Below are 27,795 nucleotides of genomic sequence, written 5' to 3' on the forward strand. Positions count from 1 at the left end.
AGTTCTTCAGGGTATTACTGAGTCAAGTAAAATTCCCCTGAACAAAGGACCTATGATTCCCTATTGAATCACCAGACCCACAGTTTATGCACATGACTTGATTACTAACCTCATCTGAATCCAGAAGGGCTGGAAGTGCTCTGCAGAGAGAAAAACACCAAAATGAACAATGTAAAGTCATAAATAGTTCATAAAGGAGAATGGAATTATGAATACAATTTAAAGCCTTTTGTATAATTCTTTTTTAAGATTTTATTTATTTATGTATGAGAGACCAGAGAGAGAGAGAAAGAGGCAGAGACACAGGCTGAGGGAGAAGCAGGCTCCATGCAGAGAGCCCAACGTGGGACTCGATCCTGGGTCTCCAGGATCACGCCCTGGGCCAAAGGCGGCACTAAACCGCTGAGCCACGCGGGCTGCCCACCATTTTTATAATTATCTAAGATCTGCATCTTATTAATGGCCATTTCAGGGGAATAAAAGCAAATACAAAAACAGAAAGATTACTGGAGTTGTACAGAAAAAAAAAAATTATGTTGCACTGTGACAGGGCCAATATTTAATTAACAATATAACCATGAGAAGGAACTAAAAAGTTCCAAAGAATTATCCCAATGATTTTGGGAAGATGTATATATAGCTAAATCTGTCTAAGCAAAAATGTTATCTGAACAAATAATCCTGATTACTTTTGGTTGTATACTATTCATAATTTTTATTTAACATCCTTTTAACATTTTTAATAGTATTTAATTTAATCTAAGCATTCTCATTAGCATGTTCTTTAGCTCATTCCCTTAAAATAATAAAAGCAATACTAACTATAATAGGATTCTCATGGTAATGATTCAAAAACTTACACATCTGTCACAGAAGAAGGAACATTCTCTTCTACCCACTTCAAATCATCTTCCTGCTAGGAACATACAAATACAAAGTTGTTACTAAAATGCCCCAAATAATACATGACAAGTAAAGATCTACAGAGGTCTCAAAATTTTTAAATTTAATCTTTTGGGCATTCTGAAGTAGTATACTCACATAACAAATGGGACTGCTAATAATTTAAAAAAACTATACAGTCCAATACTTTAAAAAAACTATATAAGTGAAATATAAAATGCCTTTAAATGCTTTCTCCTCAATAGTCTACTACCTAAGAGTTTGCCTCATGTAAGTTTTGCCCCTTAAAAGTGATATTAAAACTCTAAAACCATTAATGTAGACTGTGTATACAGTTTTTAAAAATAAACAACAAAAAAATTTAAAAAACAGCTAAATGAAAAAAATCCTGATCTTTACTACAAAAAACATCTTAGGTTATTAAAAAAAGTTATTAATTTCCACTGATGAAAACAATTAAACAGAATCATCAGACTAATCTGGTACCTTTTCAGGACATAGTAGCAAACCATCTAGTTAAAGATTACTAGGTATTAGAATCACTTGTTGTCTCTGTTTTTAAAAATGTAAATGTAATATATATTAAAAGATCTTTTTATAAAGCAAGTTTAGTTATGCACAGATTTTAAAAATCATTAAAACAAAAAAAAATCATTAAGACCTGGACATAATTACTTACTGCTTTGTTTACTTTACTATTTCCATTTGGTTCTTGTTTAGTACTTCTCATTTTCATTCCTTCTGTAAAGGGAAAACAAAGTAGGTGGGTTAAGTATATCAGTAGACCAGCAATGATTTCCAACATGGATTCAGAACTTTAAGTTTATTGAAGCTGAATTATAAAACAAATGTTTCTCCATCTTTATGCTAGGAAGTTCAAAGCCAGATTTTTAGCTCTTCCAGTAAGCAAACTGGACATTTAATGTGCAATTATTTACTGAATTTGCCACAGCTTCACCTTAAAATTAATACCCTTATTTTTGCAGTCCCCTAACTATACCACAGACCAAACTGAGACACAGCTATAAAACGGCTGCAAAATAATAAACTGTATCCAACTATCTTGATTTGGATACTCACAATTATACTTGCTCTACTCTATTCCTAAAAACCAGAAAATAATATTTAAAGCACAAATAAAATTTTACACTACCAAAGCTTTCTTTTAGCATAGGTTCTTTTTGTTCATCCTCTTCCTCTTCCTCAGACAATGGTGAAAAGGCAAATCTGAGCAAAGAAAGAAGGAAAAAACTTAGAAAACTATAAAAAATGCTTCACTAACTCAATTTTACAGGCCTTACTACTGAAACTGCAATGAGTCATTCATAAAATTATTTCAGTGAAAACAAAGTAATTCTTCCCCTTTAGAAAGCTCTTGATTGCCTATACAAGCAAGAGAAAGCAGGACAGCATCACACTAATGAGTGCAGGCTCAGCCACGCACTATTTATGACTTGAGAAAAGTTATTCTGTGTCTCAAGTTTTCTCATCTGAAAATAGGGATGATGAAACATTACTCACAGAGGCACAGAGGGTTTTGTAAAAAGTAAACAAATTATTTCAAAAAATGCTTAGAATAATACCTTGTAAGCATTTACAAGCATATGTAATCACACAGAGGGAAGTAAATTCTCACATAATTTAAAATCTCAGTCTGTGAATTTGTACTGGAGACAGAAACCCTGACCTTATATGTACCAGGTAATTTAAAAATCTCAGTTTCCAACTGGGGAGCTGAGAAGATGAAGTCCTCATCTTAAGATAGCTTTCCTTTACAACTTTGAAAAGATTCACCAAAGCAGCTGCCAGAGAATTCTTTTTTTTTTTTACTTGAGAGAGAGAAAGCAGGGAGAGGGAGAGAGGGAATCTTTCAAACAGACTCCCTGCTGAGCGCAGAGCCTGAAAAGAGGCTAACTTCCATCATCCTGAGACTATGACTTGAGCCAAAACTGAGTCAGATGCTAAACCAACTGAGCCACCTAAGCATCTAGACAGGTAATTCTTAGAAAGCTTTAGCTTTGAACTCACTCTGTACTTACTGTTGCCTATATTTTCATTCTACCTTGTTTTTTAAATCTCCCTTTCAATTAAAAAAACAAAACAAAACTCTTTAAAATCTAGGAATAGGGGCACTTGGGTGGCTCAGTTGGTTAAGTGTCTGTCTTCAGCTCAGGTCATGATCACAGGCTCCTAGGATCGAGCCCCAAGTTGGGTTCCCTGTTCAGTGGGGAGCCTGCTTCTTCTTCTGCCCCTCCCCTCATTTGTGTTCTCTATCTCTCTCAAATAAACAAATGAAATTTTTTTTTAAAAAAGCTAGGAATAATAGGGAATGCACCCATAACCTATTTATTAAAGGAAAACTAGCAAAAATTAATAGTAGATGACAAAGTTAATGATACTAGAGAAGCACTTATTTTAAAGTCAGAATACGATGAGGAGGCCCAGTCTCAATGTCTTGATTCAATATTATACAGGAGGGCCTAGCCAACATAAGAAACAATAATGAGGCAGCAGTAGTATTTGGAAAAGAAGGAATAACACTGTCATTACTTTTGATAATAATTAATCTACTTGGAAAACCTAAAAAATATCAGAACAAAACAATGTAGGAGAGGGTTATGGTTATAATAAATATATAAAAATCAATAGTATTCAAGGGCTTCTGGATGACTCAATCCATAGAGCATGTGACTCTTGATCTCAGGGTCATGAGTTCAAGCCCCACATCAGACATGGAGCCTACTTAAAATTAAAAAAGAAAATCATTAAGGAGGGCATGTGATATAATGAGCACTGAGTATTATGTAAGATTAATGAATCACTGTCCTGTACCTCTGAAACAATACATGTTAACTAACTGAATTTAAATTAAAAAAAAAAAAAAAAAGAAATATATGCTACATTATGACCCAGTTACTGCAGGTGTTTATTTTCAATAGATATGGGTAAATAAAAGGAAAGTTTTACAAAGCAACATTTAACCTTTTGAATGCATTCTGATATTCTTTCAATTTTAGTTTTAAAAATAAACATTTGTAATCCTATACTCAGTATAAAATGTAATCAAACAAATAACTTATATGTTCTTTTATTAGTTTCAAAAAAGAAGAAAAAATTGATAGCATTTCTACATTTTTGCCAAAGCCACATGCATTATTTTAAAAGGGTGCACCCCTAAATTTTTAAAATATTTCAATAAAAGTTATAAAACATAACTAAAGCAGAGGACTAAAAAATGGGCAAGTGATCCCATATATTCAAGGATGGGAAAAATATATGTAATTTCCCTAATTAACCTATCAATTCAGTTCCTATCAAAATCCAATAAAGGTTTTCTTAGAATTAAACAAACAAGCTTAACATTTCATTAAAGAGCAAAGATCCAATAACAATGGGCATATTTTTTTTAAAAGAGGATTAAGGGGGAGGGCACATACCAAGACTTAACAGGAAACTAAGATAAAATAGCATACATACTAATGCAGGATCAGAGGGATAGGGGAAAAAAAATAAAGAACCCACAAACAATTCTCGATGAATAAAAGTTCAACTGTAACATTTTGAAAGAAATATAGAGTAACTTTAGACTTCACCTCAAGCCAGGAAAAAAATCTTAAACAAGACACAAAATATACAATACATAAAGAGAAAAAAAATGCCAAATTTGACCCTACACTTTCAAGTTTTTCTATGGCCAAAAACATCACTAAGATGTTCAAAGATAATTAACAAACTAGAAGAAAATATCTGGAATGCTTAAAACAAAATATTGGAATCTAAAATAGATAAGGAATTCTTACACATCAATATAAAAATGATCAATAAGCTGATAAAAAATAATTCAAAGACATAAAAAGCTGATTGACAGGAGAACTAAATGACCAGTAAACACATAAAAGACATAAAAAAGTAATTAAGCCTTAAATGCAACATTTAAAAAATGTTGCCTACACTATTTTTCTCAACTTTTTTTTCAAAGAACACAAACATTAAATGCTTAATAAAATGGCTATTTTCATGGGGTAAAAAGATATCATTTATATTCTAAGTCTTTTATTGGTATGTCTGATTATAAAATTAACTGTTCAGTTATTCCACGTCATCCTTTGGTGATATGCTTGAGTAACATAAGCCCTTAACTGTCTGAAACACAAAAAGGAGGCCATGCCAAAGACATGGATATACACAAAATAAAGACAGCCAATTTTTAAATAATTGAGATTTGCCCATAGCTGAACAAAGCAAAATCCCATATAAATTTTTAATTCCAAAGTCTGTCATATAAGTTTTCATTTTCATTACGAAGTGAGCTGGGCTACCGGCTATAAAAATTGTTCTTTCCTTCCCAACACTAGACAGGTAAGATGACTCTCATTACAAGTATCACAATTACCTACTTCCCTTACTTAGTCATATACATACATATTATCAGAAGATGTCAGAACTGACATTGGACAGGAACCCATTCACTGGATTTCAGACCCAGTGAATATTCCTTACACTCCATGACATGGTCCTGACACTGTCACCCATTGAATCACCCCTAACTGATGATATGGTCATTCAATAGTTAGCAATATAAATAAGTGTCCAAGAACCTCTGGTTGTTCGCAGATGGTCGCCAGAGAACCATGATGACGAAGAGGATCATGGAGAACAGCAACCGCCAGATGGCATCATCCACCCAAAGCTCTCGCCAATCCTACCAAAAGGAGAAGTACATTTTTATACATAATGTTAACTCTTACTCCACAAAGCCCTTGGCATAGAACAAGAATCAATTATTCATTCATTCAACTTATATTTACTAGAAGCCTGCTATGTGCTAAGCCCTGTACTAAGTGCTGGGAATTAAAAATGAATGAACACTGTTTCTTCCCTGTAGTGTTTACTGTTGCTGAAGAAAAAGCACCAGCCAAATGGAGGACTTTTTACTAATGCTTCATTACAGTTCTGAGAATCTTTAGGGAAGAGTTTTTACACAAAGTAAGAGAAAGTAACATTGTTATTTTCTTATAGTTTTCATTTTTGTTTATTTTTAACAGCTTAGCTCTTGCTTCCAAAGAAATGCTACTGGCCAGTCTCTGTGTTCAAATCTTAAGTACATGGCTTCTGCTCAGATTAGCATTATTCATATATACTTCATGTTTAGGACTCTGGATTTGTTAAGAATTTTTTGTTAAGGAAAGACTGGGTTATGAAAAACTGTGATATCATTTATAATGTTCTCTCCCACTACTGGGATATATAGTCAGTCATTTCTCCCATTGTCTGCCAAAAAACCCGCAAGACAAACCTACCTTTACTAAGCACAGTAATAATACAGAATACTCAGGAGGAAGGAAGCATTCTAACCCTCAGAGTGGAGACCTAGCCCTAAATTCTTAAAAGGTGTGAACCTTACCACTGTCATTGACATCACTCTGTAAGTATAAAACAGTACACTATTCATAAATGCATGTGTTTATAACTCACCGACTGACAAGTCACTATCCTGAACTTCATGGTTGTCCAGATGATAAATACAATAGATGCTAACAGGAAATAAAAGACCCGGTCAGAGTATGAATGTTAGTTTATAGCCCCAATTATATTCTCTGATTCTCATCAAGTAGAATCCTACATATCCCTACCTCCCAATACATCACAATCATTTTCTCTCACTTATTTTAACATATTTATTCAACAAAAATTTACTTCACAACTGCTATAAACAAGGCCCACAATATGTACTCTTGCCAACCCTTTTTGTACTTAAACAATAGTTCTGTTTACCATCTGGCTACTTTAGCAACCCTCAGAAGTGGAAAAGAAGAAATACAGCTTTTTCCAGCATTATCAATAATATGACTGTTTTCCCTTTCTTTATCTTTAATATAATATTAATTTTTCTTTGCCTGGTCAGATGGGAAAAAAAGTTGACAAAATGATTGTAAAATAAATAGAATTATTGGTTCCAATCATAGGCTAGACCTCCCTATTCCTGGTACACAAGCCAAAAGGCAAGCAAATAAGCCTATGTGGGCTATAGTTTAGCCTAATGTTTATGTTATACATATTTAATGGCATATGTAAGGCAATATAATAGCAATGTTTACTGACCTAAAATTGTTTATTTTAATAAAACTAAATAAGCAAATATTAATGTCTTTTAAAAGAAATCTAAATGCTATAGGACACTAATGCTAACTTGCCTCAAAAAAAAGTCTCAGAAAAAGAATGGAGATAGGAGAGGGTATATCAAGAATCATTATTATATGTAATCAATTTTCAGCTATTAGAATAAGTGGTTCTCAACTTTTTTGAACCATAGATCCCTCTGAGCATCTGACAAAAGTGAAAGATCCCTTCCCTAAGTGAAACACACAAAACTTTCTATGTAATTTTAGAAAAGCCCACTTATGGCCTTTCAGGTTAAGAATCTTTGTTCTAAAGGAACTGCATTTAAACAGCAGGAAGCAAGTCCCCAGCTTACCTGCCACTGCCAAGATAAGCGTGTTGGTAAAATGTCGGTACAAAGAGAGTTTCACAATGTTCCTCCGAAGTTTTAACAGCTTCATTGTTTGAGTCAAGCTAATAAATATGTGTTTGCAGGTCAAGGAAATCAACATTCAGAAAAACAATAAGCTAGTAAATTAATCCTTATATTTCTTTATGGATCTAGGGTCATAATGACAGAGCCATAGACATTAGGCCTTAAAGCTCTCACTCTCAACCTCACAAACAACAAACACCCCACCATGATCAGTAAGAAAGTCTTCATTTTCAATGAGATTTGAAGACATAACTAGGATAAAATGAGAGTGCAAAAGATACAAAAAAAGAAGAGGAAAAATATAAAGGAGAAATAAAGATAAACTTTCTAGAGAAACAAAGAAAAAGAACCAAATGGAAGAAAATGAAATAAAAATGAGTAAGAGGCAAAGCAGTAGGGTTTAGCATCATCTTCATTCTTCCAGTAAGGTAGTGGCTGTGTTCTCACTGTCCTAGATAATCCAGGCTAGAGTCATACATTCATGACCTCTCAGAGTTCTACACTCAGTCCCCTTGTGCCATGTTAAGGAACCTGCCATCAGCTGCCTAAATTAAAAGGACCATACAATTACAACTGGTTGAGAGTCCCAGGCAGTTAGGCTCTTAAAGCAACAACTCTCTATTTTCAAATCATTCTCTCAAGTAGAAGTTGCTGCACAAAGATAGGAGAGAACTAATGACTAATGATAGGTATCTGCTCTTATGTTCAATTTTCAGAATTAGGGGCAGATATGAAAGTGAGCTGGAGCTCACTCACGTCCTTCAATAAAGCCCTAGCTGCTGCCTAATTATTGGGTCATCTTCCTGTATGGTCCAGTCCCTCTCTCAACTCCTCTCAATATGCATAGTAGAGGTTCACAATAATACTGACTTAGAAAAGCTTTGGCCAATTTGACCTAGGACATTTCAATTTCAAACATTTTTGATATATGAAAATCCCCTCAAATTCACATAATTACAATTTATTTACACTCAGCTTTATATAATAGTCACAGTCCATCAGGACGGTAATCTTGAACAATTGTACATAGAACCAAATAACACAAAAACCAAAATAAATTTCTTAAAATCTCCCAAATGATTAAAGTCCAAAAACCTGAATCCTTCATCCAATAGGCCAAATCCCTAATAAACAAATGTTTACTCTTGAAAAGCAGGAAGAAAAGATTATTCAAATAGAAATTTATTATCTGCTGGTTGACTTTTCCTATAAATGAATCAAGATTTATTTCAAAGAGTGAAGTCTTCAAATAATCCCAAGTCAGCTTCTGAATGAGGGTATAAAACACTTACCCTGTAAAGGTTACAATCTGCTAAACCTATTTAGAATTTTAAGAGTCAAACAACCTCATATAGTTCCTGAAACCATATTTTAAGAATCAAAATATTTACATAATTTTCAAAGCATTTAGTAATTGCAGAGGCTGAAAGAAATAGTGGGACCACATCAGCCAGTGATTCTAACACTAAGTGAGGTACACAAATAAATTCAAAATTAAAGTGAAATACTCATTTTAAAAAAGGCCAGAAGCTTTTGTCTTGTTCTCAGTCTGCAGTCACCAACTCTTGATGCAATTTTTAAAATTAAAAACAAAATAACTGCTTACCTGAGCCCTCAGGTTGTTAGAGTGAAAATACCCTACTCCCCAAAGTAACAAGTAATCAACAAAACCAGCAAAAACCATTTGTAGAAAGATCAATGGAAACCCAACTCCAAGGGGAGAAAATGGACCGCCATCAAACAAGCCAATGAGAAGGATATCCACCAGCACAGGGCAGTGTCTAGGAAAGCCAAGGGGATAAAGGCCAAGGAAGCAAGATCAGTCTGGGCCTGCAGACAAAGAAAAAGAGGTGGTGAAAAAGAGATGTCTAGAGAGCACAGAGAAGAAACCACCAAAAGACTCTGTATTTACATAATCATCTGGAATGCTTTTGCATTCAAACTGAAAGAAAGTAAGGAATAATATTTTGTACCTACATCATTCTTCCCTTCTGATAAACAATCACATAAATTACTCAGCTGTAAGCATTTCATACAAACTGTTGATCACAGTCTCAATACAATAAAACACGCTACTAACTAATAAGAAGCAACCACCACAGAGTTCCTAGCATGCTAAGGTCCATGTTAAAAAGGGACCAAACCAAAAAATTGCAGTGTTAAAAGCCCCTATCCCATTCTATAATCTCCTATCACTGTGATTTCAGCTACAAGTCTAAAAAGACCTTTCTCATATTTCAAAGTACTGTATTAATATATTACAAATTACTAATTTACAGAATTATGTAATACAATATAATTCTACATATAAGAGCACATCCCAAAATAAAATGTGAACCAAATATCTGTCCCCAAAACTACGCTGCTTGTTTCACAAGTTTATATATATAAGGTGTTATTTATATGACCTGCTTATCCAATCACCAGGGCATTATTGAAAGGATATCCATAAAATAATACAGGCATCAATTGCTGAGAGGGCCAGGTTTACTATCAGAGCCAAGGGATAAGAAAAATACTACAGCAATAGAAAGAAAACGAATTGACAGAGGGTTAAAGTTGCTAAAAGTTGAAGGAAATTATATAGAGGACAGTATGATCTGAAAAACAAATATATATCCATAAAGTGTTTTATTCACGGGGGAATTTATTGCAAAACTTACTGAGCTCAGTTTTCTTGAAGGCAAAGTCAAGTTCATAGCATTTACCACCTTGAATCTAATGGGTTATTGCTGGGAGTGATTTTTTTCTTTTTTAAGATTTTATTTATTTATTCATGAGAGACACAGAGAGAGAGGCAGACACATAGGCAGAGGGAGAAGCTGGGAGCCTGATGTGGGACTCGATCCAGGGACCCTGAGATCATGCTCTGAGCCAAAGGCAGACACTTAACCACTGAGCCACCCAGGCATCTCTCTGAGAGTGATTTTTAAATAAATAACTACTGGAAGGACCAGTACTTCTTCACATTAATTCAGCTCTAACAAAATTTCTTTATCATTTTATCTCAGTGCTTTGGTTTCCCTCCCTGACAAAAGGCATGATTTATAATTCTCAAGAATGATGTGAAACAACTAGTTGCATTTTAGAAAAACCTTTGAAACTCAAGTGCTGGTTAAGCAAAGAGCACTATCACTTTAAAACAGAAAATAGGTGGCACCTGGGTGGCACAGTGAGTTGAGCATCTGACTCCAAGCTCAAGCTGTATGGGATTCTCTCTTCTTCTCCCCCTGCCCCTCCCCAACAAGCACATGCGCATGCACACTCTCCTTCTCTCAAACAAATAAATCTTAAAAAAAAAAAAAAATTATCAAGCAAGTGCATGATTACAATCTTTGCCACTTCTACAAGAATGAGAGCCTATTGTCTGGGAGGAGGAACTGAGTAAGTAGCAATTTAGGGACAGGTGAGAAAGCATTCGTTTCTGGTCACAAATTAAACTTATAAAGCTCTAAGAGATTAAGAAGAAAATTTGAATTATACATACATTTTGAAAATCAGAGATCAAAAGTGATTTAGAAGAAATAGTAAAGAAGCCTACAGACACTTCAATTCACTCTCTCAAGACAGACAATATATCTGAACTGACCATAAATACTTAGACTAAGCAGTACTGACCCCAGTAACTCTGAGGACCCCTTCCATGCCAGAGAACAAAAGATAGAGGGCTCCTGCTACCACAACCTTGTGAAGAGTGACTCCAAGGCGAGGCCTAAACAGGAAGCAGAGAAAGTTGAGTACCAATGCCACAAACTGCAAAATAAGCTAAGTAACAGCAACTCATGATAATTAATATATAGGCCAACAACTTAAAAAGATGTAAGTCAGACATACTTGATTCATTAGAGGAAAAAAACCCAGAAGAACATATGGTCTTAAACCAAGATAATAAATATGAGAACTTTAAATCTGGTTTCTGATTATTGTATTAAATTTTTAAAAAACACCTTTTTATTACAGAGCATTCTGAAACATTCAATAGTATAATGAACCCCTCTATATCCATCATCCAGTCCCAATAACCACTAAGCTATGGCCAATCCTGCCTTGTGCAAACCTCCTACACTTCCTATCTTCCTCTATTATCTTCAAGCAAATCCTAGATACCGTATCTTCTATTTGTATATATTTCAGCATGTGTTTTTAACTAATAAGGACTTTTAAAAGACATAACCACAATACCATTATCAAATCTAAAAATTTTAACAATATAAGTAAATATCCTATTGCAACTCATTAGATAAACTGTACACTTGTAAACTCAGAATTCAACAAAATATGAAGTCTCTCCTTCCAGCAACTTCTGTTTGAAGGAGGAAGTCTCGAATCCTTGCCATTTAAATATCATTCAATCAGAGTCTGTATTTTAACAAGATCTCCAGGTGAATGGCATTTGAATGCTCGAGTTCTCAGAAGTGAAATGAAACACTTAACATCTTCGAGCTTTTACAAATCTACAAAATTTTAGATACCTGTCTTATTACAGAACTATTTCTTATACCAATTCTTTGAGAATTACAAGGGAACCTGCAATACTGATTCAATTTAATCAGTATTTTAATATGTCCTTCCATATAAAAAAAATTAATACTTACTTGACTATGCCATATCCCAGGCTGACTATGATGACCAGGGTTCGAGCCAGTGAACGTTTAACTGCTGAAAGCAGCTCTGCAAGGATCAGGGCACCCTGAACTAGGATAAAGAAGCAAGAGATAAAGAGTGCTATAACCTTACCTAATGTAGCTCTAGATCTCTAATGTGCTTTAGAATAAGCATTGGGATCAATACTGTTCCAAGAGAACACCTCTCCTGAAATTTTTATAATTAAGTACACAAGCTGATTTCTCTTACCTTGTTCATGTGAGCAGCAATCTGTGTGTGCTCAAATGACTTTCCCTCCCCAACTCCACTTCACTAAAACCTCAGCAGAATATCTCACCTACATGGACAGTTTGTAACACCTAGGGAATGTTCCCATTTTTAAAAACTGGGGAATATACATTGAAAATATACATATACACTGAAAAGCACAACACACACACACAGACACACAGAGTTTTCAAATCATTTTCCTATCTAACATTTTCAAGCCCTTTCAAAGACAGGTAAAGCTCTAACTAGTAATCTTATAATAATCAATAATTAAACAGTCTGATGAGAAAGGACCAGAACTATTATAAAAAACCTCAGTACAAAATAATTTTTGTCATTACCTGTTTACTTTAGTAAACCATAAGTACTCTCCTATTTTCTTGGTATTACTCTATTTTACCAATTCTTAGAGGTACTTCTCCCTTGTATTTTAAAATCTTTGAAATCAAAGTAGGTCTTATCATCATTAGCAACTTACTATTAAGTTGGCAGGATTTATTTCCCTCCTTAGGTGTATAATACAATAACGGTGCCTTAAAAATCCATGGCAATTGAGATTCAATGTTAGTGATAATCTTACCCAAAATGGCCACTACTGTTTTAACTTGTGTCAATATATTTCAGTACAATCACTCTTAAATTACTGAACCCATAAGTTATGAGATTAAAAACAAAAGTTACAGTTATAGTGATTAAAGTTATTCTATTAATTAAGTAACTGAAAAGTTAAACCCACTTAACAACTGCTGACCTGAGGAAAACTGTCACATGTCTTACCTGATGGTGACTCACAAAATGGCAAACATTTTTTTGGTCACATACCTGATTCTCCTTTGTATCGGATGTTCTGAAATTCTGCATAGAAGACAGCTTTCTCAAGCATTCCCAAGAAGATGACAGCACCAATCCAAAACTGAATTCTCAGGAGATCTCTCCAGTAGCAGGCAGACCATGCCAGCCACAGAACACCAAACAGGACATATACAATACACATCACCATGAAAAACTGTCATCCAAATGGATAAGAAAAAAAGGAGGATTAGGGCTAACAGCCAATTTAGAATTAATACATAGTCTTAAACTATAAAAGACATATCCTATCTCCTACTTTAAGAATAATTATTTTTTTCTTTGGAATTCAATACTAACACACACAAAAAGATCTCGCGTGCAGAGAGAAACTACCTAAAAACCTATCATTAAGAGTAACTGTTCTTCTGCATTAAAAGTGCCTTCTCAGCTCTGATCTAAAATTACATAAATGAAGATAACACTGAAGAGGAAAAAAGATATGGCAGGGTTAGGATACATCTGAAGGCAATGAAATACAATGTGGGAAAACTATGAAAGGGAATAGAAGAAGAAAGAAATGATGGACAAGGGAAATCTGCCAACACAGTAAGGCTATTCCCATAGACATTCACACGACAAAGCATCAGCATTTAGTTACTTTAAATGGGATCAGAAACTACAGGGCAGTAAGAAGTGCCCCCCTTTGGATTCTAGAGAGAATGTGAGATGTGAAATTATCTTTGAGGTACTTTCCAATTCTGAAATTCCACAAGTCATCAACCTCTTCATTCTACAGATGATATGAAGCACAGAGGAATTCACAGACATACACTCTCAAGGCCATATTCTAGTAAGAAGTAAATACAGAACTACAAGTATTTTCTGAACTGTTCACAGGAACAATTCTTTAAAGAAGAATATTGCCACAAAAAATGGACAATCTTTCAAGCTAAACTCCTGTAACGTTAAGGTTAAGATTATAAGTTCACTTACAATCATCAACGGATATTCTTCAAGCGTGAGATATTCATAGGGACCCTTCACTTCAACAGTCACTGCCAAAACACAGTTCTCAGAATTAATGTAAAGGATGTAGAAATCAAAAACACTGCATAATATCTGTTTGATGAAATTAATGAAAAATAAATGGTTATTTATTTTTAACCATTTTGAACCTGGTGAATATTACATTTATAGAGCACTCTGAAATTCATAAGGTGTGCTCACGGTTCATGTTGTATCCCGCACAGGCCTCTATGCTTCTGCTCCCATCAGTGTATTAAATAAAAGAGCCCTTGGTTCCCACATACACATCCTTTAAAGACTACATTAAAGGTATTTCCTCCACAAAGCCCAACAGGAACCATAACTCAGTTCCTCTAAATTCCAAACACATTTCATATGTATTTCTTCTTACAACACATCACTAATGTGCTTTGAAAAGTACAGGTTTCATTCCTTCTTTTTACTATCCTCTTGTCTTCTATCTATCCTCACCTACATTTTCCTACAGCTTTTTTTTTCCTACTTCAATTTTATGGGACTTTGCTACATTAATGCATCATTTTCAGAAAGTACTAATAAACTTTATTTTAACAAAGTATTTAATGAGAACAAGTGACAATAACAAGAATCTGAAAGATTTGCCTTACAGAATCAAAACTATGACTTTTAAAATTGTAACTGATTGAACTAGTTGGATAAATTTCAGGTCTGATAAATACTTCTGTGAGAAGTGTTAGTCTGTGACAACAAACAACTGCCTATTTAACAAAAATTTCCTGGTTTTTACCAAGCAAAAAGGACACACTTATTAAAAGTAAACCAAATAAAGAAAGTAAAACAGGTCCAACATTCATATGAACAAAAGGAGCAGCCCATAATAACAATCATAAGAATTTTAAGCAGACTGATTATTAAATCTACACATTCTTAATTTAATAAAACAGCAAATCAAATAATTAGTCAATATTTATTGTATCCTTGCTTACTCTATGCCAAGGATCAGCAAAATATAGCACATGGACCAAATTTAGTCATCCAATTTTTATAAATAAAGTTTCATTGGGAAATAGCCACCTCCATTCATTTACATATTATCTATGGTTGCATTAACACAACAATGGCAGAGTTGCTAAGCTGTAGTAGAGAGAACATTTACTATCTGGCCCTTCAAGAAAATTTGGCTAATCCTTGCTCTATGCTGAAATATAAAATACATTTACTGATCATTTACTATGTGACACACACTACAGAAAACAGAAGAGATAAAAAGATAAGATGTTTTCCACCCACTAGTGGATTACCTGTTAGAAGGAAGAGAGAGTAGGAAAGCAAGATAAAGAATTGTCCCTCTGAGCCAAACCCAGAAGGATGAGTGTGTATTTTACAGGACAAAGTAAAAAGCTATCTAGGCAGAGGAAATAACATGAATGAAGGCAGGTGAAAACGCATGATACATATTTAAAGAACATGTAGTCTGAGGCTGTACATGGTACCATAGATATAGTAGCATTTGGAAAGAAAACAGCAAAAGGCAAATTGGGACAAGCCGCAGAGTTTTACAAGCCTTGCTGCACAAGGTGGACATTTTACAGGCAATGGGGAGACACAGAGGTTTTAATGAAGGCAAAAAAGAAGACAGAACTATTCCAGAAAATTCTAGGGATTTCACATGGTGTAGTTAAGTCCATGCTTTAGAGTACCTTCTTCTTAGCTCCTAACAATAGATGGATAAAACAAAACAAAACAAGGACATAAGCTCAAAAACAAGATAAATATCTCTAAGTATCAAAACTGAACAAAAACTCAGACAGTTTATGATGCTAAAGCTATGTCATGTTTGACTCTGGGCTCAAAAAGCAAGCTATGGCAGCTGGGATTGCAGTTTCCATGGGATCACGAAAACTGGTAGGATTCTAAGGAAAAGGAGGACCAGAGCCAGATATGATACATGAAGAGACTGAAGTAGAATGGAACAGGCCTTCCATTCTTTTCAAAGAAAGAAGGTTGAAAGTAAATGTTGGTAACTGCTGCTTTAGACTTACTCTTTAGAAAGCTGTGGGCCTAGAAATACAGGATACACATACATCTTGGGTCCAGAAACTGTGCCAGGCCACCTGCTGGTTTACCTAAATCTGCTATATCACATCTAACTATAGAGCATAAGACTCACTTCCAGATTGGGAATTAAAAGCATTCAACACAAGAATCTATAAAAAACAAAAATTTTAAATTAAGTCAAACAAAAGAAATAATGAAACAGACAAGAAAGAAATAGTTGGGACAACTAACAAAAGCTGGTTCACTGGGATAAACATATAGTAAAATACAATTCTGCAAAGATTTATAAAATTAAAAGGAGATAAAAGCAATATTTAGATTGAAAAAAGCTACAAATACAGATTTTTTTGGTAAATAAATACTATTAATAATTTTATGCCAAAAAAATTTGAAATTTTGAATGATATGGACAATTTCTCAAAAACAAAAATATTGATTCAAGTAAAAACAGAATAACTAAAAAGCAACCTATTACTATTTAAAGAAAATTAATCAGCTGTTTAAAATCCATATAGGTGAAGAAAAAAGAACATTAGGCCGAAACACATTGTAAGTTCTACGAAACATTAAAAAAACGGATAATCCTATCCATATACAAAAACTACTCCACAGAATTTGGTAATAGGGAACATTCTCCAATTCATTATATAAGACCAGCATAACCTGGATGCCAAAACCCACAGGTGACACTACAAGAAAAGAAAATTATAGGTCAATCTTAGTATGAATAAAAATTCCAAATATAATTCTGAAAAACAGAAGCCAGCTATACACACACACACACACATGTGTAAGTGTATGTGTATATGTGTGTGTATCAAGACCAAATACGGGCATCTTAGAAATTCAAGAATGGGGTTTTTTTTAACATCTTTTTTTTTTTTTTTTTTTTTTTAAGATTTTATTTATTTGAGAGAGGAGGGGGATTGAAAGGGAAAGGGGCAGAGGGAGAGGGAAAGAGAAGCAGACACTCACTGAGCAGGGAACCAAACACAACATGTCCTGGGATTGTGACCTGGGACGAAACCAGATGCTTAACCCAATGAGGCACCCAGATGCCCCCAAGAATGTTTTAACATCAGAAAAATCAGTTAATGTAATGCATCACATTAACAGATTAAATGGGGGAACCTATATGATGATCATTTTAATCAATACAATCAAAGCATTTGCTAAAACTGAGCATTCATTCTCCCTACTAGAAAGAAAGAAAGAAAAAAAGAAAGAAAGAAAGAAAGAAAGAAAGAAAGAAAGAAAGAAAGAAAGAAAGAAAGAAAAGGCAGAAAAATTCACTTGGCAAATGAGGAAAAGAAAGAAACATCCTTAACCAAACACAGAATATTTCTGGAAAGTCCACAGTAAACATAATTAATGGTGTAATGTGCTAATATTGCCAATAAAGTCAGGAGCAAGATAAGGATGGTCATCATCACTGTTCCATTCAATATTCTACTTGAGAAAGGAGGGGAGGGAAGAAAACTGCAAAGAAGGAAGAAACAAAGAAAAGAAACTACAGAAAGACTGGTTAGTTAAGTGATCAGGAAACTCCAAGTAAGAGATGAGGACTGCAGGAATTGGGTTAGTAAGAGTAGAAAGGAGAATACTAACAAAAACTGAGACATTAAAAAATTATCAAAGTCAATTAATTTAAAAATTTCCCAAGTTTTGCCTTAGTAACCAAGTTTGCCATGTCTAGTGCAGAATACTGAGAGCACAGTACCAAATAAGAATCTTAAAAGCAGGAGGGTCAAATGAAGGAAAATGAAATCTGGTATCTATAATAAATACATAATAAGAAAGGATAAGTGACACGCCTAAGATTGTGTCTGTTACACTATAAACATTCTTAATTACTCCCTCCCTTAGAGCAACTTCACACTACCCATTACGGATGACACCAGATAATATGAATGGTAAAAAGGAACAAAATGTACTTACTGGTAAAAAGATTACTAAGTGAATTTTCTTTTGAGGATTCTTTTGAGGATGAAAAGCCAATATGTACAATAAAAATGTATGGTGCATCTTGCCAAGTTTTCAGTGGATCATGCATTGCCTGGAGAGAAAAAGAAAAAGAAAAAAGACATCAAACCTGCAAGTCTTAGAACTAAGAACACATTAATATGAAAATCTTGTTCCAGAATGTGCCCAAAAACATGGCTGAGTTCTTCACTTGTATCATTAAAACAGCAGGCACAACAAAACAAACAGGCCTATAATGCATACAAGAAAGTGTGTTAGTCTATAAATTACTAAAATCTTCTATGTTGTCTTGCACAAAGATCACATATTTAACATATTTTTTAACAAGGAAAACCTCAGCTAAAAATCACTAAACTGAATGTTATATTAAGCCATGCTAGGATACTTGGTTATATTTTACACACATAAACTAAGGAGATTTAAATTACCTTAAAACAAAACAAAAACACCCATGATGCTGACACTGAATTATAATACAAACACTAACGCCTGAATTTAATTAATTCCCTTTGTTCAATGTCCTTCTCAAGACTAGCGGAATTTTTACTGAGGACTCGCATTTTTATCAAAAATTTAATTATGGCTATTCTACATGGAAAGTCACTGTCTCTCAAAGTAAAGGAAGCGGAGATAACAGCATCCATGTTTACAAAACTAGTTACTTGGGAAGAATCTGTTCCAAGGCCAGTTTGTTTATACATAGCCCAAACAAAAAGCCTTCAAAAAAGATCTGTTGCCGTACTTGCTAGACGCACTATGGACCTTCATGAACACAAAACTAAAACACAAAGATAAAGGAGAATAAAACAAAATTATTGGCTTATTCCTTGTGTGTTAAAGGAAGTACTGCTACTTAGACTTATATTTATTATCTTCTGGTCTTAAAATTAAAAGAAATTATTATCCAGACACCTCTGGGTAAGCTTCATTGATCTATGAAACCCCTCAATATGGATAACAGATTTTCCATATGTATGTGTTTTCCTGTGGAGTCACAGGTTTTCCCAAATGCTCGAGTTATTCTACAACCCAAGAAAAGGCCAAGAGTTCAAAAATTATATTCATAATAGAAATCCAAAATGTCAAAGTAGAGTAAATGATTATATAGCTGTAATACATTTACTAGGTTATGTTAGTCACTCAAGAACATAAATGCCATGCTGAATCACAGATTGATTTATCTCTGACTGCAGGCCTCTTTCTGACAAAATTAAGGAGCAATTTATGAGAAAAATTTTAGAGCTTCAAAGTTATAAATACATCTTGTCCTATATACCCATAATTAACTGAACCTTCCCTGAACTTACTTGTTCACTAACCAATAAAACTTAGTTTTGTGTAATAAGCTGCTCTTGGTATTATTTTATACATCTTAAAACTACCTCTTACAAATTTCAAAAGGGACTCATTAACTCTCATATTCTAGGATTTGACAAAGTTTCCATTTAACTCTAGGATATACATATTTTGAGCCTGTAAATATAACCATATGCAAGTTTTGACTTGGGAACCAAGTTTTGACAAGTCTAGTTCAGAATACTGAGAACATAAGGCCAACTAAGAATCTTAAAAGTGTGTCAGGCACCCTGTCATACACTTAACATTTATTACAGCCCTTAATCCTCATAATAACCACACAGATGTCCTTTAAGAGGTAAAAGGATAAAATAAACTGTGGTACATTCAGGTAATGGAATATTATTTAGCACTAAAAAGAAACAAATTATCAAGCTATGAGAAGGCATAAAGAAACCCTAAATTCATAATACTACGTGAAAGGACCCAATCTGACAGGGCTATATGTCACAATTTCAACTATATGACATTCTGGAAAATGCAAAACTGGTGACAAAAAAAAAAAACAAAAAAAAAACTATGGTGACAGTAAAAACAACAACAACAACAACAACAACAACAACAACAACAACAAAACAAACCAAGGGTGCCTGGGTGGTTCAGTTGGTTAAGTATCTGACTCTTGATTTCGGCTCAGGTCAAGATTTCACGGTCATGAGACCGAGCCCCCCTGTCAGACACTGCATTCAGCGGGGAATAAATTTGAGATTTTATTACCCTCTCCTTCTACCCACCTCTCCAACTCTCTTTCTCACATAAATAAATCTTTAAAAAAAAAAAAGAATCAATGTTTGCCAGAGGATTGAGAGGAGGGAGAGACGACTAGGCAGGTGGAGGGAGCACTGCCACTTTTTAGGGCAACAAAGCTATTTTCTATAATGGTGTACATCTGTCATTTTACATTTGTTAAAAACTAAACACTGTACAACACAAAGAACACTAATGTAACTACAGACTTTAGTTGATAACAATGTGTCAATGTTGGTTCATCAATTGTAATAAAGTGCCACAATGGCTGGTACAGGATGGTGATGAGCGGTGGGGGGGGACCTGAGTGTATATTTGTGGAGGGTCTATGTGAGAACCCTGCCTTTTGCTCAATTTTGTTATGAATCTAAAGCTGTTCTAAAAATGAAAATCTACTAATTTAAAAAACATAATGGTAAATATATTACATTACTGCTTAAATCAAACCATAAGAATGAGCTAATAAAAACATTAAATCTTAGGGAGAAGGAATAGAAGAGGCCACTTTGTCTAAAAAACATGTTTTATCAGAGCTTTAATAAAAGGGGGTGGAGGTGCTGAACTTGTGAGTATCCTTTAAAAAGAATTATTAAAGTATTCTCCTCTTGTGCCCAATTTTCAGGAAGAATTATCAAAGGACAGAAAAATCTGACTTCTTTTTATTAGAATCTGACTAAATAGCTTTAAATATTACTTGTGATATTCAACAGGGTCATCTCAAAGGGGAGTCTGGTTCTACCTCTGCCCCTCGTCCTGCTCATCATGCTCTCTCTCTCTCAAATAAATAAATAAAAGCTTTAAAAAGATGTGCACAGAGATATAGCTACACCTTATGAATGGGACCTTACCTATAATAGTGAAAATTTGGAAACAAAACAATATACATCAACCAGGAGTTAAATATAAAAATGGTAAAATAAAATATATGAAACCATGAAAGAAGTGAAGTAGCACTCAATGTACCAATCTATTAAGTGAAAACAAAAAATTATATAGCAGTATATGTAATACGATCCCATTTTGGTCAATATGCAGGTTCTGTGTAATCACAAAAAACTACTAGAAAATAAAATTACAAGGGATTTTTACTTTTAAGTTATAGAAGTAGCATGCTTGCCAACATGGAAGTGTATTAAAACCAGAAAATAAAAGTTTTTAAAAAATCTTCAAAACTAAAAGTGCTGTTTAAAATTGTAAGATAATGAAACACATAAATGTCTAAAAGATAGTTGGCTAACAAATTGCAACATAATCATACAATAAAATACTCTGAAGGGATTTAAGTAATGATGCCATATAGTATTTACTAAACTAGAAGGATGTTTATGCTATACTGAGAAGCTAAAAAAAAAGGCCACAACATAATACATATTATAGGATGCCCATTATTAAATAAATATGCTCATAGACAAAAAACTATAAATATATTTATTTTTTAAAAGATTTTATTTTATTATTTATTCATGAGAGACACACAGAGAGACAGAGAGAGAGAGAGAGAGAGAGAGAGAGAGAGAGAGGCAGAGACACAGGCAGAGGGAGAAGCAGGCTCCATGCAGGGAGCCTGATGTGGGACTCGATCCTGGGACTCCAGGATCACATCCTGAGCTGAAGGCAGGCACTAAACCACTGAGCCACCCAGGGATCCCCTATAAATATATTTATACTCTAGCAGTGTGTGGTAGTATTCTAGATTATTATTTTCTTCTTTGCATTTATGTATGTTTTCTAAATTTGATAGTGAATATATACATATTAGCACAAAAAAAAAAAAAAATGAAGTCTGCAGTGCCAAACTCATTTTTAGGTTAAAATTCTATAAACTTTAAATCAGGGCAGGGACAGTGGGGACACTTGCAGAATAGCAGAACAAGGAGCTCTGAAAATTTACTCATCCCTAAAAGCAATAAGAACATGGGCAAAAATGATCTAAATCAACTTTTTTGCAAGTCCAGAGATTAGCTAAAGACTTGCACCAACCCTAAAAGTATTTCCTTAAGAAAAATAGTTCAGTCTTATTAAAAACAAAAAATGAACCTGTGGTGTTTTTGTTCGTCCTAATCCCATGTCCCTCATCCAAGCACCTTAAAACTGAAGTTCTCACAACTCATAACCGCTGTGAAAAACAACAGTTTGGCAGCCACTGGAAAAAACAGAACAAGTATGGAGATGCCCTAAAACCCAGTAGCAGAGCTATTGGGCAAGTTCCTTTCTCAGGGCTCATCTTTTATATGACCTGATCCAGCCTTGTTCAGTGGAAAGGATTCTATACTCAGGGCACTGTCAAAGGCACTCAGCAGAAACTGTGAAAAAGCAGAGCTGTCCCTAGGCAAGGTTAGTAGACTGGGCTATCAAGACACTGACTAAAAACTTAACGAAAAACTGGAAATGAGATGGCCACAGGGGCTTTAAAAAGCTCCAAAATAGGGGATCCCTGGGTGGCTCAGCAGTTTAGTGCCTGCCTTTGGCCCAGGGCGTGATCCTGGAGTCCCGGGATCGAGTCCCCCGTCGGATTCCCAGCATGGAGCCTGCTTCTCCCTCCTCCTGTGTCTCTGCCTCTCTCTCTCTATATATATATGTATCTATCATAAATAAATAGATAGGTCTTTAAAAAAAAAAAAAAAAGCTCCAAAATATTCCTGAAAATGTACAAGGCTAAAAGTACATGCAGATCTGTGCACATATGTGCAGGGGCTGTACACACATACCCAAGAGAGACCTGAGAAGGCACTCATCACTCACCTCTGATCTTAAAGTTCTGCACAGTAATGAAGTAAAAGTTAAGACAGTTTGAAACTGTGAAAGAAGCCAAACACATGAACACAAATTGCATGATTTGATTTATATAAAACGAATAGAACAGGAAGTCCGTAGACAGAAATAATAGTGGTTGCCTAGGGCTGGGGCAAGGGTGGAAAGAGAATTGACCGCTAATAGCTTTGTTATATTCAATATAGTGACTTTTTGGGTGATAAAGATGTTCTGGAATTAAATTGTGATCGGTAATTGCACAACTTATGAATATACTATAAAAACCACTGACTTTACAGGTTTTAAAAGGCTGAAATCTGAGATATGTATGTCTGAATAAAGTCCTTATAAATTGTAAAACTTCAGGGATCCCTGGGTGGCTCAGCGGCTTAGTGTCTGCCTTTGGCCCAGGGTGTGATCCTGGAGTCCCGGGATCGGGACCCACGTCCAGCTCCCTGTGTGGAGCCTGCTTCTCCCTCTGCCTGTGTCTCTGCCTCTCTCTGTCTTTCATGAATAAATAAATAAAAATCTTAAAAAAAAAATAACAGTAAAACTTTAGTTTTGTAAAAAGCATGATCCAACATGGTTAAGTCTTATTCCCTGTATATTTTTAAGTGATAAAGCTTTGAGGAATTAGTTATCAGGAATTAGAAAATGAAATATGAAAATAAAGGCATTTGAATTTTCCAAACTGTCTTCCAGTAATATTCTATAAGATAATTTTAGATGGGGTTTGAGATTCTTTCTTAAAAGTTTCATCCTATTTATGAGTCATATTTATGAGGTGATAACTACAAAAACAATAGATGGCTTGCAACAAATAGGGAAAACATAAGAAACACATAGAAGAAAATAAAAATCACTTAACTATCTACAACAACTATTATTAACAATTTGGGGGTTTTTTTGTTTGTTTGTTTTTTAAAGATTTTTTTATTTATTTATTCAGAGAGAGCGAGAGAGAGGCAGAGACACAGGCAGAGGGAGAAGCAGGCCCCATGCAGGAAGCCCGATGCGGGACTGGATCCCAGGTCTCCAGGATCACACCCCAGGCTGCAGGCGGCACTAAACCGCTGCACCACCGGGGCTGCCCGGGGTTTTTTTTTTTTGAGTAATCATATCCCAATGTGAGATATGAACTGATGACCCCAAGATCAAGAGTTGCATGCTCTACTGACTGAGCCAGCCAGGCACCCCAACATTTTGGTGTTTAAACTTTCATTCTTAAATTCCTTTTTTAAATGGTATAATACCAAGATAGTTCAAAACACATAAACCTAAGAACTGACATATGTGTCCTATGCCCCAAATTCCCTACTATACTTACAGTTTTGTCCCCAGTAAGGGTAAGATTTGTTCCATTCTCCTTAGCCTTTAAACATTAAAAAAAAAAAAAAAAGAAAAGGAAATTAATTCCAAATTTTTACTTTACTCTTATAAATATCTAACAATGAAAACAATTACCTCCTGTTTTTCTCCTAAGAGAGGCAATCGGTGCACAGAATCCCCAGAAAAGCTCTATGAAAGAAATATAACATTAAAGTTAAAGATGTATAGTAGTAAAAATATAGTTCAAAATCCACAGAAATGGTTAAAGCAAAACTTACTGCAACAATAAATAAAATGGCATTGGCAGACAAGATTTCCAATTAAGCATAAACAAGTGAATAAACCTCTGTTGAGAACTAAAAAATAATATCAAATTCAACTGGCCATTCAATTTTTCTACTAAGAATTAAAGACTTTTAAGAATTAAAAAAACCTTAAATAGAAGGTACATGCTTAGGATAGACAGATCTTATCATTCCCTCTCCCACTACAGATAAGAAAAAATGGCTCAACGTTATAAAGCTTTAGATGCAGAAATGGGATTTAAATTTAGGCTTTTTAACTCTTAGGTCCACTGAATTAGGTTCTCCTTCCAACACAACACACTCACACTAATTACCTTTCTTATCAGTTATCAGCAGATGAGACATTCTCTTTTCTGAGTAATTAGAACACATAGCTCAACTCTGTTATATTTGACTGTTAGAGGAAAGGTAAGCTTACCAATAGGGGTATATACCAAGATCCTGGAAAGATCACAGCAGATCTGAAAGTGAACCTTGGGCAATAGTAGCATACAATAGGTAGCTTTCCATGATCAAATCGAGGAAAGGCCAACCAAACCTCCCAGGCTAGAAAACTAACAGAAAGCCCCTTACTCAAGAGTCCACTGTTTCTAGCTTATTCTCCCACCATTTTAAAGATAATCTAAATGTTTTCCTCCAAATCAATAAAATCTAAGGATTTTTCCTCCAAATCCACAAAATCTAAGCTATGACAAGCACTCAATTATCAAGTGTTATAGTTGAATTACCAGTTACTTCTTTTGCTTGTCAACTATTAATTATTAAATTAAAGCCTTCTTATCAATCAACTTTACTTCTAGTAACTGGATAGAAAGCCTAGCTTTCAATGAAATCTGCTTCTTCACAGCAATTTGCTAAATATTCCAAAGCAGTAAACACAATAAGGACAAAAAGGCTATAGCTAAAAATAGCCATTTTCAATACCCATCAAACATATAATTTTTCTATGAAAAAACTGGTGTTAGATACTATTTTTAAGAAAATTTTAAATACAAATTCCACTTACACGATTAAACATATGTAAGCATTAAAAATACATATTATTCACCTCTTCTCCTTTACCTAAAAAAAAGGTGTGAAATTCAACTCTTTGAGTTCAGGTCTATAGCAATAATATCTGGAAACACTGATTTTTCGGGGACACAACAATTAGATGAGATGACAAGAGAACTGAAAATCAGATGTTTCAAATGTCCATCAGTGGGTGAATGGATAAACAATGTTGTATGTACAATGTTGTATGTACAATTCAGCCTTAAAAAAGAATTAAATACTGACACATGCCCTATGGATGAACCTTGGAAACATTTCCCTAAGAGAAAGAAGCCAAACAAATATTGTATGATTCCACTTCTTGTAAGGATCTAGAATATAGAAATTCATGGAGACAAAGTAGAATAGTTGTTACCAGGGATGGGGGGAGGGGAATATTACTGTTACTGGTTATAAAGCGACAGTTTGGGATGACCAAAGCTCTGGAGATGGCTATTAGTGACAGTGTCCCAACAATGCAAATGTACTTAATATCCCTGAATGGTACACTTAAAAACTGTAACGGTAAATTTTTTTCCACCATAATAAAAAAAATGGGGATTAGTTTTTTACACACAAAGGGAAGCAAACCCTCTTTTTGATGAGATGAACATTAAGTGGTTGACTATGCACCTTCAGAACATGCTTCTAAGTTATTTCTGTCAGAACAAAGAATTGAGAAGTAGGAAATGGGGAATCAGCAAAAATGCATATTACATATTTCACCTCTATTTCCCTCCAACCACTATCAAACATTACCTGTGCTTTAAAGAGTTCACTGCAGTTCTGGAACAACTTTGATGATGTTTGGTATTTCCCAGACAAGCCTTTCTTTTCCTTAAGGTTTTCCAAATATGTCTCCACTTCTTCTCCCTGTAAAAACAGAGAATACAAAATATACAACTTACTTTTCACAAGTAAGGTACTTAGAAGATAATAAATAGATTGTCTATAGGACAGATACAGTTTTGGATATGCTATTTTAAAAATTAACAGCATCAGATAAAAACTGTGTAATAGTACCCAAGAATCTAACAGTATTAGTGTCTAAAGTACAGAATTCTAGTCCATGGCTCACAAAGAGTAGTTCTAAATCTTCTAGAAGACTGGGAAACTATCAGAGTCCAAAAGGTTTTGTCACAAGAAATATAATCAAAAGAGTTATTTGACTAAATTGCCAATACCAACAAAAAGATATACTTGTGCTTATAAGCTAAGGCATAGCACAAAACTGCTCTAGTTGTTCATAGCCCACTGTTGACATCCTGAAAAACTCATTTCCGCGGCAGCATCCGTCAGTTCTGTGATTTTTCTCCCATACCTACATCGCTAATCTTCCCCTCTTTCTTCTAAGCTCCAGTTTTTTAAAGTTTTTTTTTTTTTTAAGTTATTTGAGAGAGTGAGCACAAGAGAATGCACATGAGTGGGGGTAGAAGCCAAGGGAGAGCAGAAGCAGACTCTGTGCTGGGCAGGGAGCCTTACTCAGGACTCGAGGCTGGGACTCCCAAATCATGATCTGAGCCATCCAGGTGCCCTTTCTTTTATTTTTTTAAGTGTTTTTTTTTTTTTTTTTTTTAAAGTTCCAGTTTTACATCTCCAATTACGTTCTTGTCATTTCCATAATTCTGTCCTGTGGCAATCCAAGATAATTTTTATATTCTTGTCTTACCTATAAAGACTAGATCTGCTAAGCTCTTGACCAGTTTATCAGAAGTTTCAAATATATGAAGTTTTCAACTATAAATTCAATTAGTGACTGATTAACAGCAAAAGATCAATAATGCTTCAAACTATATTCTGGACATATTATCATTTCTCTCGAAATTCTTCAGTCCTTTTAGTCTTCCCCATTGTATCAATCCAATCCGATGTTGTATAACAAAGCAAAAAAAATCACCAACACCACAAAAAAGGTGTTGTGGTGCCTAATACAAGGCAGATATTCAAAACGCTTAAGGTTTAAAAAACCAACTGGATGGAAGACATTTTTTAAAGACCAATTAGACTATCTTTGGAAAGGAAAAGAGAAATAATAAATGGAGGATAGAAACAGAATGGAAATGGCCTGAAAAATCCATCTTGTACAAGTACAGTGTACTACGTCAACTCTGAAATGAGGTCTAC

At 34.5% G+C, this 27,795-nt stretch overlaps 1 protein-coding gene across 5 annotated transcripts in view; it reads right to left on the bottom strand.

Annotated features, from left to right (window-relative positions):
• TMEM87A (transmembrane protein 87A) overlaps window positions 1-27,795 on the bottom strand; it is a 38,241-nt gene that overhangs the window by 3,961 nt on the left and 6,485 nt on the right. For 2 of the 5 annotated variants that reach the window (XM_077880778.1, XM_077880781.1), the window contains exons 4-19: window positions 26,431-26,544; window positions 24,470-24,523; window positions 24,333-24,377; window positions 18,107-18,224; window positions 14,099-14,160; window positions 13,136-13,319; window positions 12,034-12,133; window positions 11,057-11,150; window positions 9,881-9,956; window positions 7,379-7,483; window positions 6,379-6,437; window positions 5,502-5,605; window positions 2,057-2,130; window positions 1,583-1,644; window positions 861-916; window positions 110-140 (exon numbers count right to left, since the gene is read on the bottom strand). In XM_077880778.1, coding sequence (XP_077736904.1) covers window positions 110-140; window positions 861-916; window positions 1,583-1,644; window positions 2,057-2,130; window positions 5,502-5,605; window positions 6,379-6,437; window positions 7,379-7,483; window positions 9,881-9,956; window positions 11,057-11,150; window positions 12,034-12,133; window positions 13,136-13,319; window positions 14,099-14,160; window positions 18,107-18,224; window positions 24,333-24,377; window positions 24,470-24,523; window positions 26,431-26,544 — 1,338 coding nt within the window. Of the gene's footprint in view, window positions 1-109; window positions 141-860; window positions 917-1,582; window positions 1,645-2,056; window positions 2,131-5,501; window positions 5,606-6,378; window positions 6,438-7,378; window positions 7,484-9,195; window positions 9,269-9,880; window positions 9,957-11,056; window positions 11,151-12,033; window positions 12,134-13,135; window positions 13,320-14,098; window positions 14,161-18,106; window positions 18,225-24,332; window positions 24,378-24,469; window positions 24,524-26,430; window positions 26,545-27,795 lie in introns of all 5 variants that reach the window. The other 3 variants (XM_077880780.1, XM_077880779.1, XM_077880782.1) reach the window with 3 other exon arrangements.

This window comes from Canis aureus, chromosome 32 (assembly GCF_053574225.1).
Source record: "Canis aureus isolate CA01 chromosome 32, VMU_Caureus_v.1.0, whole genome shotgun sequence".
Taxonomy (NCBI): domain Eukaryota; kingdom Metazoa; phylum Chordata; class Mammalia; order Carnivora; family Canidae; genus Canis; species Canis aureus.